A 17,546-nucleotide genomic window follows, 5' to 3' on the forward strand; every position below is an offset into this window, starting at 1 on the left:
TTATGGGAGAGAGGAAGAAGGACTTTTATTTTGCCCTGGTGTGTGACGTCATAAGGCTGCGCCTCACTGCAGACTGAAGAAAGGTTGGTGTTTTTACTTGTTTACAGTGTTTTAGTCGAGGCAGAGCGTTCTCTGTGTGTCATAGTTTCCAGAAACGGTGTAAAAGGCATTACTAGATGTAAGACTGCAGTGCTGTAGCTGAGGCTAATGCTCGTGTTATTGTGTGAGTAAAGCTGCCCGCACATGTTGAGCGCGTCTCAGTTTACGGTAAACAATATAACAGTCATGGAGAAACTGCGTGTGTTTGTGCTGTTTATGCGTCTGAGACACGGTGTTTTCCTCAGGGCAAAACTCACAGTTCACAGGTGTGTGTTCAAATATTGCATGTGCGCCAAATAGCAGCGCAATCATTCTGACTAAAATTTTGCATGGACAATTTATATTAATATAATTAAAATTATTTTATAACACTAGCAATATCTTCTAACTATAATAACTTATATTAAGGATGTTGGATAATTTGCGGCGAAGCTCATTGCACTCATATATTTTATAGTTTGTAAAATTAAACCAAAAGTAATTCAGGGAAGAACTTTTTCAAGAAACCAAATATAATAAAGATACAAAATATAGTTTTATTTAATCTATTTAATAAAGATGAGTTATATTTGTTTAGACTGGTGGAGAAAGCACTGATCCGCAGTTTTAAATGATTGGCTAGGTTTAGTTTATACAGTACGCCATGGAGAGGAGAACACCACATCAAGAGCTAACTATACACTCTGGAGAGATATGGGCAACTCGGAAATCAAAGAATATTACATAAACATAAAGGAACAGGCCTACATATTTCACGAGTTACCTTTTTTATATAACCCCCCTCCATTTTAATTCTAGTTATTTTATTTATTTACTTATTTAATATAGTTATTATTTGATATTTAAATAATATTACTTAAATAACTTATTAGTAATTATGTGTCATTATAAGAGTTTGATATAAATATTTTTATGAATATATATTTTTGTCTTTTTGTACTTTTTTCATATGTAAAAGTGTCTAACTATGTACTTATTGTTCCTCTAATTATGTGTTGTTTATGTGTTGGTGGGTATTATCACCAAAGGAAAAAAGTAGAAGGAAAAATAAGGAATAATTATTGGGGGGAAATATTATGTCTCTACAGGAACTGCTCATTTGCATAATTATGGTAACTGTGTTTGAATTGAAAGACATAATAAAGTACATTATATGCTGAAATATTTGCTGTTGGACATTAGACGTGCCTTATTTATATTTGTAAACCTACAGGTGAGTGTATTTTATGATGTGAATAACTGTAAAGGCACTGTTGTAATGGGGTAATCAAGTGTAGGCTAATATAGCCAAATACTGAGCTCAGATTCACCTTACCAGTGCTTCTGTAATTATTTATTTTAATTGTTTGATTTTAACGTCTGCTTTAATAAGCTTTTTTTTAGATTGTAATGTCCTAATGTTCTTCTAATAAACCAACCCTCTGTGACTGTGTTTGTACACACAGAGACGCTCCTGGGCTGAGGGTGTAGAGATGGCGTGTGTTAAAGAGGAGAGGGAGGAGGTGGAGATCGCAGACGCTGAGCAGCACACCGGTCAGTCTCACTCTCTCATGTTCACCATGTGTACAGCTGGCATATTCTCTACAAGGACAGCAATGTTTTGACTGATATAGTGACATACATACACATGGTTTTACCCATCAGTATTATGATCTAGATGTATGACACTGGATGAACAATAGATAATTTTAATAAGAGTAGAGTCCTAACTCAAACACAGTCAGAATATTTACACTTGACTAGAGGTCGACTGGTTTTGCTGATATATATCGGTGCCGATAGTTGATTGGTGGAGCGATCATCGGTTATCGCCAGAATCCACAGCGGTAGTTTCCCAGAGGTGCGTCGAGGACTCTAACATTAGTACCTTAAAGCAATGTGACACAAGCACACGCAAACCTGACCCCAGTGTCGCAGTCATCTATCTGCATTAGTGTATATCCCGCTGGTCCCTTTCATGCATTCATTAGCTGGCGAAGTTACGTATTTAAGGCGAGACGCTTCAACAACAGATTGAAGTGCTGAAAAAAAGTCCAAAATACACATTCAGGTCATTATTTTCCTACACTGTGTCTGTTTGCGCCTCTAGATTTCGTCTAAATTCATCAGAAGTTGGCGTTGTAAATCCTCCCGCTGCTCCGCGATCGCGGTCATCACACACACCGCTGGAAAGCTCTCTCTCTCCTGTACAATCCTGTCGGATCCAAATATGGTCATTTCCTGTTTATCAGCAACCAATCATGAAAGTAAAACAGGTGATTTAACTTGAAATGCACAATCTCATTGGTTGATGCCAATTTCTGCCAACGTGATTTGTTCAGAGTCGTCACGTGACGCTCTCGGACATTTCCACGCCGGTGGTTCAAAATGCTGAAAGATATGCGTGTTAAATTCTCTCAGAGAACAGTTGTCATCAGCAAGAAGACACAAGGCATTACCAGCGAGGACAGCAGATGATGAAATGCCATCACACAGAGCGTCGATGCGTAAGCTGTCGTCCGGAAGACAGGAGTGTTCAGCGGAGGTGATCAGAGCAGTGGCTGATGGGTCACGCAGCGCGTTTGAAGGAACCGATCGGGGGGTTCATTTGTCCTGATTGCGCAGGGACTGGGCTGAAAGTGAACATCGACCCGAAGAATGTGTTTGTTTGAATTTATAAAACAAAAGCATATTGATGTTACGTTTCTTCTAGCGACTTAAAAGGTCATGAAACCCCCCTCTTTCAGCTCAACTCTAGCTCACAATCTTTTTGAAAAATGCAACTTAAATGGGCGTGAAAGAGGGGGTTTCCTGACCCTTTAAGCTCAGAAGAGTCATTGTTCCTTGGTGGAGATTTCAACTGTACTGAAAATGATAAATTAGACCGGAATCATATGGAGACACATATTGCCTCACTAACAGCTCTCACACACTTGATAAGAGCATTTGATTTATGTGATGTTTGGAGGAAAGTGCATCACAATAACAGACAATATACTTGGCCACATAGTAGAGATAAGACTGGATAGGCTTTGTGTTTAATCATCAAGCAAATCTTACTAGAGAATGTAAAATAATTCCAGTCGTTTTTTTTCGATCACTGTTGTTTGTAATATTTTCATTAATTCTGTATATTTAAAGAGTGCTTACTGGCATTTTAATACATCCCTTTTAAATGCTAATAAGTTTATTGAATTTTTTTCTTTGTTTTGGGAAAGTGTTAAGAAAAAAAACTGTTTTATACTTCCTTACAGCAATGGTGGGATTGTGGCAAGGTCCACATTAAACAGTTGTGTCAAGAGTACACTCTTAAAGCCACTAAAGAAATGGCCCAGTCAAGGAAATGCTAGAAAATGGCACAGCTTCTACAGGTGATGGTGTTTGTTTTGAAAGCAGTAAATCCAAAAAAGAATTGCTTGCAGACATATTGGGTATGAAAGCTCAAGGGGCATAATCCGTTCGCGGTCTCTAAGCATCTCACAAAATGGCCAAAGTCGTATCATCCATTCACTACGCTCTGACACCGGGAAAGAGCTCACTGAGCCTAGTGAGATACGCAAACATGCTGTTGTTTTCTACTCAGACCTGTATAAATGTGAATTGTCTCAAAGAGAAAATGAAGACACTACTTTTCCTAAAGATCTTCCAAAGATTGATGAGGAGTCCAATACTAGGCTTGAACAATCTTTGTCACAAAATGAGTTATACGCAGCAATGATGAGCATGGGAAATGGAAAGACTCCTGGCATTGACGGGATTCCTGTTGATTTTTATAAAATGTTATGGCCAGTGATTGGTGAAGATTTCTTTTTGGTTCTTAATGACCGTTTGGGCAAAGAAGTGTTACGGTTAAGCTGTGGAAGAGCTGTTATTACCCTTTTGCCCAAGAAGGGGGATCTACAAAACATGAGTAACTGGAGACCGATATCTCTGTTATATGCAGATTATACAATGTTATCAAAGGCTCTAGCTACAAGGTTCAGTCAAGTTCTGAGTCAAGTAATACATTCTGATCAGAGTTATTGTATACCCAGTGGGTCCATCTTCGACAACATATCATTGGTCAGAGATGTTCTAGAGGTTTCAAGGCTATCAGGTGTTAATGGTGGTCTAATTTCGTTAGAACATGCTTATTTGAGAGATGTTTTAGAAGCTTTTGGTTTTAGTCAGAGTTTTATAAATATGATTGAGGCCATGTATCGGGACATCGAGAGTGTACTCAACGTCAGTGGTGGTTTGAGTGCTCCTTTTGGAGTTCAGAGGGGGGTTAGACAGGGATGCGCCATGTCAGGAATGCTATATTCCCTGGCTATTGAACCTCTGCTTCAGAAACTAAGAGCTGAGTTATGCTGACGATGTAGTTGTTTTTATATCTGGTGCTGATGATAGTGAAAAATTGGAGAGTATTGTTAACAGTTTTAAAAGAAATTCTTCTGCAAGAGTTAACTGGGGAAAAAGTGAGGCCCTTTTAATGGGTGTTTGGAATAGAGAAACTCCCAGTTTACCTGGAGGTTTAATCTGGAAGAAAGACGGATTAAAATATCTTGGAATCTTTTTAGGTAATGAGGATTTTGTTAAAACGAATTGGGATTGTATGCTAGAAAAAATCAAAGGAGGTTTACAGAAATGGAAATGGCTACTCCCCAAACTGTCTATTATCGAGGTCGTACACTGATAATCAACAGTCCTCGTTATGGCATAAACTTGCTTGTGTTAATCCTCCTGTTGGACTTTTGCCAAAGGAGAAATGGTAAACTTTATTACAATATAATTTACAATGATCTGATCATTTTAGATTCCCAGTGAAATTAAATTACTTTTATGTATTAATTTTTACCTTTTTTCCAAAGATGACAGAGTAAGTTCATCTCGTTCCAAGAATGAAAAAATGCAAGTTATCACAATGGTGCCTCCATTGACCCATAGGGGTTAAGCAAATATAGTTGTTGCTTATTTGTTTTAGGACACGCAAAACTGGCCTCAAATATCTGTAGCCATTTGAAATTAGAGGCACCACTTAATTTCATTTATGATTCAAACAAAGATGTTACGCACATGCCGCATGAGCAGTTGTTATTCAGATTAGATTGTATAACTTTGAGATTTAAAGCAAATTTCACGGACTTTAGATTTGTGGAATTGTTACATGACACCTGCACAAAACTAAATAACTAAATTAAATTAAATTATACGCTTATCTCTGTAAAGCTGCTTTGAAACAATCTACATTGTTAAAAGTGTTATATAAATGAAGATGACTTGACTTGACAAAACAAAATTAGCACATGGACTGAATGAAAATGCACATTCATTCTCTGCCACTTGGTTGCACTTATAGAACAGCAGAGATCAAGAATTTTCTCTGTTTACCACTGAACACAAAGCAGCGCTGCACTTATAAATCCCACTATTTTCTCTTCTGCTGCGTCTGTTCTCTTTTCTTTGTCAAGTCAAGTCACCTTTATTTATATAGCGCTTTTTACAATACAGATTGTATCAAAGCAGCTTCACATTGATAACATGAAAATAATACAACAAAGTTTGTTTCTAGAATAAAATTGCGTCATCGTCCACCCATAATAAGGCAGATCAATAATATTGTTGAATATTAAATGTCCCCAACTAAGCAAGCCAAAAGCCAAGGCAACAGTGGCAGGAACCGAAACTCCATCAGGTGACAGAATGGAGAAAAACACCTTGGGAGAACCCAGGCTCAGTCGGGGGCCAGTTCTCCTCTGGCCAACGAGCGAACAGTGTGTGATTATGATCCAGGCAGAGTTACAGGTCAGAGGTCAGATTGGTCGTGTCGATGAGGCCTTCACAGGGCAGATGAGGCTGGCACTTCAGGATGTGTCATGGTTAGGTCCAGGTGCAGATCCACCATCTGATCTGGATGCGGCCGGGGTCCACCTCACTTCAGTTAACGGAGAGAGACTGGTTGACACTTCAGCACTGCGTTGTCATTGCGTCCAAGCGCTGGTCCTTCATCAGATCTGGATACGGCCTGGATCCTGGAAAAAACTGCGGGAAACCCTCGGGATAAACAAAGACACTAAAATTAGCGTAGATGCCATTCTTCTTATGATGTAACGAGTACATCAGGATTTATGGGAAGTGTTCCCGGTTCCAGCTGACCTAATCTATGCAGCCTTGTGCACCTGAGACCCGCAGTGACGGATTAATTGACAGCTGCTGTCAGACTCTAAAATAGAGAGTGACTCACAGGGTCACAAGACGACGTAAAGTACATGCATCTGATGAGTTTTATCGAGTTGATGTCAACAGTGCGCGCTCTCTGTAGGCATATTCATATTTTGCCGCTATGTGAAAAAATCCAGCAAAATGCGCCGGCGTGTTTGTCGACCCCAGAGGATTAACTTTAGCCTAACCATAAATTGTGATTTTATATATATATATATGACCACTCACATCAAGACGCCGCTGCGGTGATGGAGTCCATGCAGGAGGAGCAGCGTTTGGCACTGCGTCACTTTTCAGCGCGAGCTGTGTGGAGAAGCACATGTCCACCTCTATTGCGTTGGAGAAGCAATCCCGCGTAAAATGCAGGTTGCACACTTGAGCTCTAGGCGGGAACTCACGGTCTTCCAGGCCAAGTCCATGCAACCACTGGCGCCTAATTTCCAAGTCTGCTGGAAAGCTATGCAGTCGAGCAGTGCTGTTGCAACCAGCAACACTACACCTACGTACCCTCCTGACCACTGTACTAAATGGGATTGGGATTCGGCCAAACGTTCCCAACAGACCCTCACAGTACGTTTGGGTCTGCCGAGTCTGTCCAGCTTCCTCCCCCGCCATCGGATCCAACTCACCACCAGGTGGTGATCAGTTGACAGCTCCGCCCCTCTCTTCACCCGAGTGTCCAAGACATACAGCCGGAGGTCGGATGAAACAACCACAAAGTCGATCATCGACCTCCGGCCTAGGGTGTCCTGGTGCCATGTGCACTGATGGACACCCTTATGCTTGAACATGGTGTTCATTATGGGCAAGCTGTAACTAGCACAGAAGTCCAATAACAGTTTGCCATGTTTCCTAATGATATCTCCTAATGGTAACATGTACAGAGTGAACAGCAGCGGTCCTAGTACTGAGCCTTGTGGTACGCCATACTGAACTTGTGATCGGTGAAACATCTCTTCATTTACTGCTACAAACTGATAACGGTCAGATAAGTATGATTTAAACCATGCTAGTGCAATTCCACTAATGCCAACATAGTTTTCGAGTCTATTTAAAAGAATGTTGTGGTCGATAGTGTCAACTGCAGCACTAAGATCGAGTAACACTAATAGAGAGACACAACCACGATCGGATGATAAGAGCAAATCATTTGTGACTCTAACGAGAGCAGTCTCAGTACTATGGTATGGTCTAAATCCGGACTGAAAATCCTCACAGATATCATTTCTTTCTAGAAAGGAACATAGTTGTGAAGATACTGCCTTTTCTAGTATCTTTGACAGAAAAGGTAGATTCGAGATCGGCCTGTAATTGACTAATTCTGAAGGATCAAGTTGCATTTTTTTAACAAGCGGTTTAATCATAGCCAGCTTAAAAGTTTTTGGTACGTATCCTTGTGACAAAGATGAATTAATGATTGTAAGAAGAGGATCTATGACCTCTAGAAGCATCTCTTTCAGTAGCTTAGTCGGTACAGGGTCTAACATACATGTTGTAGATTTAGATGATTTAACGAGTTTAGTAAATTCTTCCTCTTCTATAGCAATGAATGAATCTAATTTTTCCTCAGGGAGACTACAATGCACTGCCTGATGCGATACTGTAGTAGACGGTTGCATAGTTATAATTTTGTCACTGATATTATCAATCTTATAAGTGAAGAAGTTCATAAAGTCATTACTGCTGTGTTGCTTGGAAACTTCTAGGCTTGAAGCTTTATTTTTTCGTTAGTTTAGACACTATTTCAAATAAATACCTAGGATTATGTTTATTTTCTTCTAATAGGTTTGTAAAATAAGCAGATCTAGCAGCTTTTAAAGCTTCTCTGTAAGCAATCGAACTCTCCTTCCATGACATGCGAAATACCTCAAGTTTTGTTTTCTTCCAGTTGCGCTCCATTTTTCTGGCTGCTCTCTTAAGGGCCTGAGTGTGCTCATCGTACCACGGCGTTGGACTATTTTCTTTAATCTTCTTTAAGCGCAAAGGAGCAACTGTGTCTAAAGTGCTGGAAAAGAGAGTTAAAAGTTTCTGTTGCAATATCGAGTTCTTCTAAGCTATCTGGGATGCTGAGATGATGAAACTGATTAGGAAGATTATTAATAAAGCAATCTTTAGTGGCAGAAGTGATAGGTCTAACATATTTGTAACACGGAGTCGACTTTGCAGCTTTGGCTAAATGTAATTTACACGAGACTAGATAATGATCTGAGATGTCATCGCTCTGTTGCAGAATTTCAACGGCATCAACATCTATTCCATGTGATAATATTAGATCTAGAGTATGATTACGACGATGAGTAGGTCCTGACACGTGTTGTCTAACTCCAATTGAGTTTACAATGTCTTTAAATGCCAATCCCAATGCATCTTTTTCATTATCGATGTGTATATTAAAATCACCAACAATTAGTACTTTATCTGCAGCCAGTACTAACTCTTATAGAAAGTCCGCAAATTCTTTGATAAAGTCTGTATGGTGCCCTGTATACAGTAGCCAGCACAAATGTTAAAAGTGATTTATCATTTACACTAGATAGTGTTACATTAAGCACTAACACTTCAAAAGAATTATATTTAAAACCAGACTTCTCAGTAATTCCGAAGATATTACTATAAATTACAGCAACTCCTCCCCCTTTGCCTTTGAGACGAGGCTCATGTTTATAACAGTAATCTTGCGGGGTGGACTCGGTTTTAGCCAGGTTTCTGTCAAACACCTCACATTTAGATTATAGTCAGTAATCATATCATTAACAATGAGTGCTTTTGAAGTAAGGGATCGAATATTCAACAACCCAAGCTTTATCATTTGTTCATTCGTATTATATCAATTTTAAAAATTTTTAACCTCAATTAAATTTTTACCCTTGAATGGGTTTAGGAGTTTTTTGCATGTCCTAATTCGGGGAACAGACACAGTCTCTATATGATGATAGCTAGGTGAAAGAGGCTCTATGTGATGGGATTTATCTGACCTGGGTGACGTGAGGCCGCTAGCAGACGGTCGGTTTAGCCAGTCGGTGAAACTTTTCCAATTGTCTATGAATTCTATATTATTTTGCGGACACCACCTCGACAGCCAGCCATTGAGTGAACACAATCTACTAACTATCTCATCACTCCTGCGAACAGGAAGGGGGCCAGAGCAAATTACAGTGCCTGACATCGTACATGCGAGTTCACACACATCTTTAATGTTAATTTTTGTGATCTCCGACTGGCGGAGTCGAACATCATTAGTGCCGACGTGAATAATAATCTTAGAGAATTTACGATTAGCATTAGCCAGCACTTTTAAATTTGCTTTGATGTCAGGCGCTCTGGCTCCCGGCAAACATGTGACTATGGTGGCTGGTGTCTCTATGTTCACATTCCGTTTGATCGAATCGCCAATTACTAGGGCACAATCAACACGATTCTCAGTGGGTGTTTCACTGAGCGGGGAGAATCTGTTTGATATTGTAATAGGAACGGTAGAGCGGTGTTTTGTCAAGGCAAGGCAAGTTTATTTATATAGCACATTTCATACACAATGGCAATTCAAAGTGCTTTACATAGAAGAAATTAAAATAATAAAAAGAGATAAGAATAATTAAAACAGTTTAGAAAAATAAAATACAGTACAAACAGTCGGACGAACAGCGGCACAGTGCTCATTCAGTAAATGCATAGCTAAACAGATGTGTTTTGAGTCTGGATTTGAAAGTGACTACTGTAGGAGCACATCTGATCTCCTCTGGAAGCTGGTTCCAGCTGCGGCTGGCATAATAGCTAAAAGCAGATTTGCCATGCTTAGAGTGAACCCTTGGTATTTCTAGCTGATATGATCCTAATGATCTGAGAGATCTGTTGGTTTTATATTCAGTGAGCATATCTGCAATATATTGAGGTCCTAGGCCATTGAATGATTAATATACCAGTAATAATACTTTAAAATCAATCCTAAATTTAACTGGGAGCCAGTGTAAAGACCTGAGGACTGGTGTGATGTGTTCATATTTTCTGGTTCTGCTCAGAATCCTGGCGGCAGCGTTCTGTATGAGCTGCAACTGTCTTATGGTCTTTTTGGGAAGGCCAGTGAGGAGTCCATTACAATAATCCACCCTGCTGGTGATGAAAGCATGCACAAGTTTCTCTAAGTCTTGTCTGGAAACAAAGCATCTAATTCTTGCAATATTTTTCAGATGATAGTATGCTGATTTAGTTATTGCTTTGACATGACTACTGAAACTAAGGTCTGACTCTTGTCACACCAAGATTCCTGACTTGATTTTTAGTTGTTTGACCCCTAGAGTGAAGGTATGCGTTCACCTTGAGAACTTCATCTTTGTTTCCAAATGCAATGACTTCAGTTTTGTCTTTGTTTAACTGAAGAAAGTTTTGACACATCCAACTGTTGACTTCATCAATGCATTGGCACAGGGAGTCAATGGGGCTGTAATCGTTAGGCGATAGGGCTAAGTAGATCTGTGTGTCGTCTGCATAGCTGTGGTAAGAGATATGGTTCTGTCTCATTATTTGGCTCATTGGGAGCATATACAGGTTGAACAGGAGTGGCGCAAGAATTGAGCCTTGAGGGACTCCGCATGTCATGGATGTCCACTCAGACTTATGGTCTCCTATACTCACATAATAACCTCTCCCATCTAAGTATGACCTGAACCATTTTAGGACTATCCCAGAAAGCCCCACCCAGTTTTCCAGCCTGTCAGCTTGTCCCGCGACTATTGCGTCTCACTGTCACCCAATTTCCCTGCTGCACGGGCTCTGTGGCTGGAACCGAATAATGTACAGAGTTCACTAAGCTAGATGCATCCAAAGCAGTATCTAAAGCCCTTGCACTCTTACAATTAACCTCGATTAAAGGTTAGATGCGTGTCTCTAGTTCTGAAATCTTCCCCGTCAGCTTTACTATCTCCCTGCATTTATCACATGTAAAACCTGTGCTGACAGAGAAGGCTATGCTATACATGTTACATGAGGTGCAGGTGACAATAAGAGGAAAAGATGACATGACTCACCGTGTTTGTTGACTGATACCACAGTTTTTTGATGAACTTGTAAAAGGCGCGCGAAAAAAATAAATAAAGAGCGCACGGAAGGCGCGAGCGCACTAGAGAATAAATAAATAAATAAAGAGCGCATGGATGGCACGCTAACAGGCTAGCGAATTACTAGCGTGTTGTCCTAGCAAGAACGATTTAGATTGAAGCTAGCGATGTCAGGTTAATGTGTGATGTTAAGTTATATTTAGCAGTATAAATAACAAGGAATTATAGTAAATAATGATTAAAAACAGAAAGATACAAAGCTTACAGACGCAAACAATGCAACACATAAGCAGCAGCAGCAGGGCAGACAGGAGCAATCGAGCAGACAGTGTACAGTACCACTGTACAGTACAGTGTACTTTGTATCCGTATTAAGCGTGTTCCTCTGAATCTCTGGCTTGTTAACATCCTTTTCACAGACTGATAATATTTCTCATTAAACATTAAATATTTTGGGAAATTATTGCAATGCCGTGTGTGCTAGTCCAGTATAGAGATCAGCCAAAACAAAAACCATCCGGTTCTGTTTTATTAGCCAGTCGACCAGTACATCTTTATTTCAAAGCATAGAAGTTATAGAACCAGGGTGTCCAATCCTGGTCCTGGAGGGCCACTCTCCTGCAAAGTTTTTCTCTAACCCCAGTTAAACACACCTGAACCAGCTGATCAATGTCTTTTGCCAACTTTACAAACTTACAGGCAGGTGTATTGGGTAAGTTGGAGCTAAACATTGTAGGACACCGGCCCTCCAGAGCAGATTTGGAAACCCCTGGTATATAGGATCAAGAATAGACGTTGTTGGTTTTGATGCATTACATATCTATATGTTTTGATGTCTGTTGCCACTAATGCCATTCAACTGGGGTTAACATTTTGTTTTTCTTTCTTTTTTCACCTTAGACCTAATGGCACTGAAAGAGGAGATGGAAATACTCAATGAAATTGAAGAGAAATATCAGTATGAGAATCTTCTTGGTTTCATAATTGGAGAAAAATCTTTCAGTTGTTCACAGCCTGAAAAGACTTCCATGCGAAACACAGCTCAAAATACAAGAACAAGAAGTTATTTAACTTGTTTTATGTTAGGAAAGAATTTCAGTCAACATGGAAAACCTAAAGTCATGAGAACTGGAAAGAGGAAATTCACCTGCCATCAATGTGGATTAAGATTCACTCTAAAAGGAAGCTGGAACAGGCACATGAGAATTCACACCGGAGAAAAGCCTTACACATGCCGCCAATGTGGAGAGAGTTTTGCTCTACATAGAAACCTTAAAATCCACATGAGAATTCACACTGGAGAGAAGCCTTACTCCTGCTTTCAGTGTGGAAAGAGTTTCAGTAAGAATGACAACCTTAAAGTCCATATGAGAATTCACAGTGGAGAGAAGCCTTACTCCTGCCTTCAGTGTGGAAAGAGTTTCGGTAAGCTGGGAAGTCTTAAAGTTCACATGAGAATTCACACTGGAGAGAAGCCTTACTCCTGCCTTCAGTGTGGAAAGAGTTTCAGTAATCAGGGAAGCCTTAAAGTTCACATGAGAATACACACTGGAGAGAAGCCTTACACATGCCCTCAGTGTGGAAAGAGTTTCGCTCAAAAAGTACGCTTTGAAGCCCACATAAGAATTCACACCGGAGAGAAGCCGTTCACCTGCCAACAGTGTGGAAAGAGTTTCGGTCAACATCGAACTTGGACAGACCACATGAGAATTCACACAGGAGAGAAGCCTTTCACCTGCCAACAATGTGGAAGAAGTTTCACACAAAAGGGAACCTTTAACAGGCATATGAGAGTTCACACCGGAGAAAAGCCTTACACCTGCCAACAGTGTGGAAAGAGTTTCTGTCAACGACGATCCGTGAAGAACCACATGAGAATTCACACAGGAGAGAAGCCTTACACCTGCCAACAGTGTGGAAGAAGTTTCACTCAAAAAGGAACCTTTAACAGGCATATGAGAGTTCACACCGGAGAAAAGCCTTACTCCTGCCAACTGTGTGGAAAGAGTTTCTGTCAACGACGATCCATAAAGAACCACATGAGAGTTCACACCGGAGAAAAGCCTTACACATGCCAACAGTGTGGAAAGAGTTTCTGTCAACTTCGAACCATAAAGAACCACATGAGAGTTCACAGTGGAGAGAAGCCTTACACATGCCCTCAGTGTGGACAGTGTTTCACTCAAAAAGTACGCTTTGAAGCCCACATAAGAATTCACACAGGAGAGAAGCCATTCACCTGCCAACAGTGTGGAAAGAGTTTCAATCAACATCAAACTTTGAAAGACCACATGAGAGTTCACACCGGAGAAAAGCCTTTCACCTGCCAACAGTGTGGAAAGAGTTTCAATCAACTTCGAACCTGGACAGACCACATGAGAATTCACACTGGAGAGAAGCCGTTCACCTGCCAACAATGTGGAAGAAGTTTCACACAAAAAGGAACCTTTAACAGGCATATTAGAGTTCACACCGGAGAAAAGCCTTACACCTGCCAACAGTGTGGAAAGAGTTTCTGTCAACGACGATCCATAAAGAACCACATGAGAATTCACAGTGGAGAGAAGCCTTACACCTGCCAACAGTGTGGAAAGAGTTTCTATCAACCTCAAACCATAAAGAACCACATGAGAATTCACACTGGAGAGAAGCCTTTCTCCTGCCAACAGTGTGGAGAGAGTTTCTATCAACATCGAACCTTAAAAAACCACATGAGAGTTCACAGTGTAGAGAAGCCTTTCACCTGCCAGCTGTGTGGAAAAAGTTTCACTCAAAAAGTACACTTTGAAGCCCACATAAGAACTCACACTGGAGAGAAGCCGTTTACCTGCCAACAGTGTGGAAAGAGTTTCTATCAACGTCAAACCTTAGAAAACCATACAAGAATTCACACTGGAGAGAAGCCGTTCACCTGCCAACAGTGTGGAAAGAGTTTCATTCAAAAAGGAACCTTTAACAGGCACATGAGAGTTCACACGGAAGAAAAGCCTTACACCTGCCCACAGTGTGGAAAGAGTTTCTGTGAACGTCAAACAATAAAAGACCACATGAGGATTCACACAGGAGAGAAGCCTTTCCCCTGCCAACAGTGTGGAAAGAGTTTCAATCATGATAGAAACTTGAAAGCCCACATGAGCGTTCACACTGGGGAGAAGCCTTACACCTGCCTTCCATGTGGAAAACGTTTCAGTAGTCAAAGAAACCTTGAAGTCCACATGAGAATTCACACTGGAGAAAGGCCATTCACCTGCCAACAGTGTGGAAGAAGTTTCGGTCAACATCGAACCTGGACAGACCACATGAGAATTCACACTGGAGAAAAGCCTTACACCTGCCAACAGTGTGGAAGAAGTTTCACTCAAAAAGGAACCTTTAACAGGCATATGAGAGTTCACACCGGAGAGAAGCCTTACACCTGCCCACAGTGTGGAAAGAGTTTCTGTCAACAACGATCCATGAAGAACCACATGAGAATTCACATCAGGGAGATGAATGGCTTGTTCACTTGCTAATAGTGTACAAAATCAGTTTCGATCAATGTAAAAACCTTATAAGACCACATGAGAGTATACACAGGTGAGAAGCCTTTCACCTGCCTTCAGTGTGGAAAGAGTTTCAGTAATTAGAGAAACCTTGAAGTCCATATGAGAATTCACACTGGAGAGAAGCCTTACTCATGCTTTCAAGGTGGAAAGAGTTTCAATAAGAATGACAACCTTAAAGTCCATATGAAAATTTACACTTGAGAAAAGCCTTACATCTGCCAACAGTGTGGAAAGAGTTTCTATCAACATCAAATCTTAAGAAAACCATACAAGATTTCACACAGGAGAGAAGCCGTTCACCTGCCAACAGTGTGGAAAGAGTTTCTGTGAACGTCAAACAATGACCACATGAGGATTCACAATGGAGAGAAGCCTTGAGTTTCAATCATGATATAAACTTTAAAGCCCACACGAACGTTCACACTGGGGAGAAGCCTGCCTTCCATGTGGAAAGCGTTTCAGTAGTCAGAGAAACCTTGAAGTCCACATGAGAATTCACACTGGAGAAAGGCCATTCACCTGCCAACAGTGTGGAAGAAGTTTCGGTCAACATCAAACCTGGACAGACCACATGAGAGTTCACACCGGAGAAAAGCCTTACACCTGCCAACAGTGTGGAAGGAGTTTCTGTCAACGATGATCCATAAAGAACCACATAAGAATTCACACTGGAGAGAAGCCGTTCACCTGCTAATAGTGTGGAAAGAGTTTCTATCAACTTCAAACCTTAGAAAACCTTACAAGAATTCATACTGGGGAAAAGCCTTACACCTGCCAACAGTGTGGACAGAGTTTCAGTAGTCAGAGAAAGCCTGAAGTCCACATTAGAATTCACACCGGAGAAAGGCCATTCACCTGCCAACAGTGTGGAAGAAGTTGGCTCAACATTGAAACCTTCATGGTAAACTAACTTTAGCTGGACAATAACTTTATTCTAGAGCTGCTGTCAAGTCAAAACAATCTCTGTTACTTTAATTTCCCATTATTACTGTAAAGCTGCTTTGAAACAATCTATATTGGTAAAAGCGCTATATAAATGAAGGTGACGACTTCAAGTCCACACAAGAATTCACACTTAAGAGAGTCTCTTCACCTGCCAACAATGTACAAAATGTTTCAACTAAAAAGGTGTCTGGGGTCCGAGGAGGTTTTTGGGCCCTGAAGGTGTTTTGACATGCACTGACATTTGTGCTTATTTCAGTTACTTATAATTTAACTGTCACAATAATGTGTAAAAGTTTATCTTTGGCTACGTTCACACTGTGAGCCTTGATGCTCAATTCCTCAATTTTTGCTCAGATTTCTGTGTATAGCTGTTCACGTTGTTTTAAATGTGGCCAATGTCAGATTTCCAGTGTGAACGGATCATGGTTCTGAACTGACCCGCATGCGCAAAAGAACGATACAAACAGGGTTGCCAGGTTTTCACAACAAAATCCACCCAATTTCTTCTCAAAAGTAGTGGGGAAACCACGGACTCGGCAACACTGGTAGACGTCATACGGAAGTAAACACGGAGGACATTAACACTAGAACTACCAAGGTAGTAATTTTTTAATTTTGCAATGTAATAACTTTGAAATAAAACCCATTTAACTAAAGTACCCTGACTTTTCTTAAATGTGTGTATATTTTATTTTAGGTCAAATCGACTGTATGCATAACAGACGGTGTATCATTTCAGAGTTTGCTACTTTTTCCCGCCGTTGAAGGTACACATCACTGTTGCCTAGCAACTTTTTAGGTCCCAAGCCCCAAAGGGGCTGTAGTCCCTATTGTATACATTATTCTCTTTAGAAAGGGTTAGGGTTATAGTTCTGAGAACAGGGAACAAGACACTGCGTTGATGACACTTTGGGGTATATCTCTGCATCAACCAGTGCTTGAAATGCTTTCCCCTGACGCAGTGAAAACGAGCTGCGCTGCACCACAGATTTAGCCTTCCAGGCCACCAAACAAACAGCCGCTGCAACAGTTTTCTCTAACCAGTTGATGATCTTCTCATGTCTAGAAGCAGAAGTGGAGTGGCTTCTGTCACTGCCATGTGTGGTCTGTGACTGGAGGAGTTCAAGCGGGAGCCATGCATTGTATATTACACAGAGACCTTAAACATTGTGCTTACTTGCAGTGCACTAAGCATTGGTGTTGTGTGTCTGTGGAGCACTGGGTCATGCCTTCAGAACTGGGTTTGAGTTCGGGAGGCTCTGGAAATGCCTGCAAATTCTTATCTATACGTAAAACAGTCAAAAGGGTATTTACTGTATACATCACTCTGCACACTATGTTCTTATAAACCTGTTATTTAAAATCCTTATTTTTACTAGGTTTTGAGAAATATATTCGCCTTCACTTGTTCTTGTTCCCCTTGTTCTTGACTTTTAAGACATCATCTTCTGAGATAAATCAGTAAGCAGGGCTCGACATTAAGCCTTGACGTGCTTGTCCTTTGGGCAAGTAAATTGGTCATTCACTTTTGTTCTATTATGAACCTTGAGAAGCTGCTTTAAAGGTGCTATATAAGAATAAAGTTATTATTATTATTATTATTATTATTATTATCAAGACACTATGGCTGTTACCAATCTAATTAGGCCTAAATCATTAAACTGCAAAATTATTTCATATACAAATAAGAAATGCTGGGAGGGGGGGTGATGCCTTTAAACATGAA

The 17,546-nt window shown here is 40.5% G+C and overlaps 1 protein-coding gene across 3 annotated transcripts; it reads left to right on the forward strand.

The window, feature by feature from the left end:
- Positions 1-27: 27 nt before the first annotated feature.
- Positions 28-16,477, forward strand: LOC311289925 (uncharacterized protein). Of its 3 annotated transcripts, none has more exons than XM_084408200.1 (3): positions 28-83; positions 1,545-1,632; positions 12,231-16,473. In XM_084408200.1, the coding sequence occupies exons 2-3, from the start codon at positions 1,572-1,574 to the stop codon at positions 14,840-14,842; spliced, it is 2,673 nt and encodes an 890-aa protein (XP_084264326.1). In that variant the 5' UTR covers positions 28-83; positions 1,545-1,571; the 3' UTR covers positions 14,843-16,473. The 3 variants fall into 3 exon arrangements, with proteins under 3 accessions (XP_084264326.1, XP_084264327.1, XP_084264328.1); XM_084408201.1 differs by having other exon boundaries at positions 76-365; positions 12,231-16,467; XM_084408202.1 differs by having other exon boundaries at positions 78-223; positions 12,231-16,477.
- The last annotated feature ends 1,069 nt before the right edge of the window (positions 16,478-17,546 follow it).

Source organism: Rutilus rutilus (assembly GCF_951802725.1).
Source record: "Rutilus rutilus genome assembly, chromosome: 4".
Taxonomy (NCBI): Eukaryota; Metazoa; Chordata; class Actinopteri; order Cypriniformes; family Leuciscidae; genus Rutilus; species Rutilus rutilus.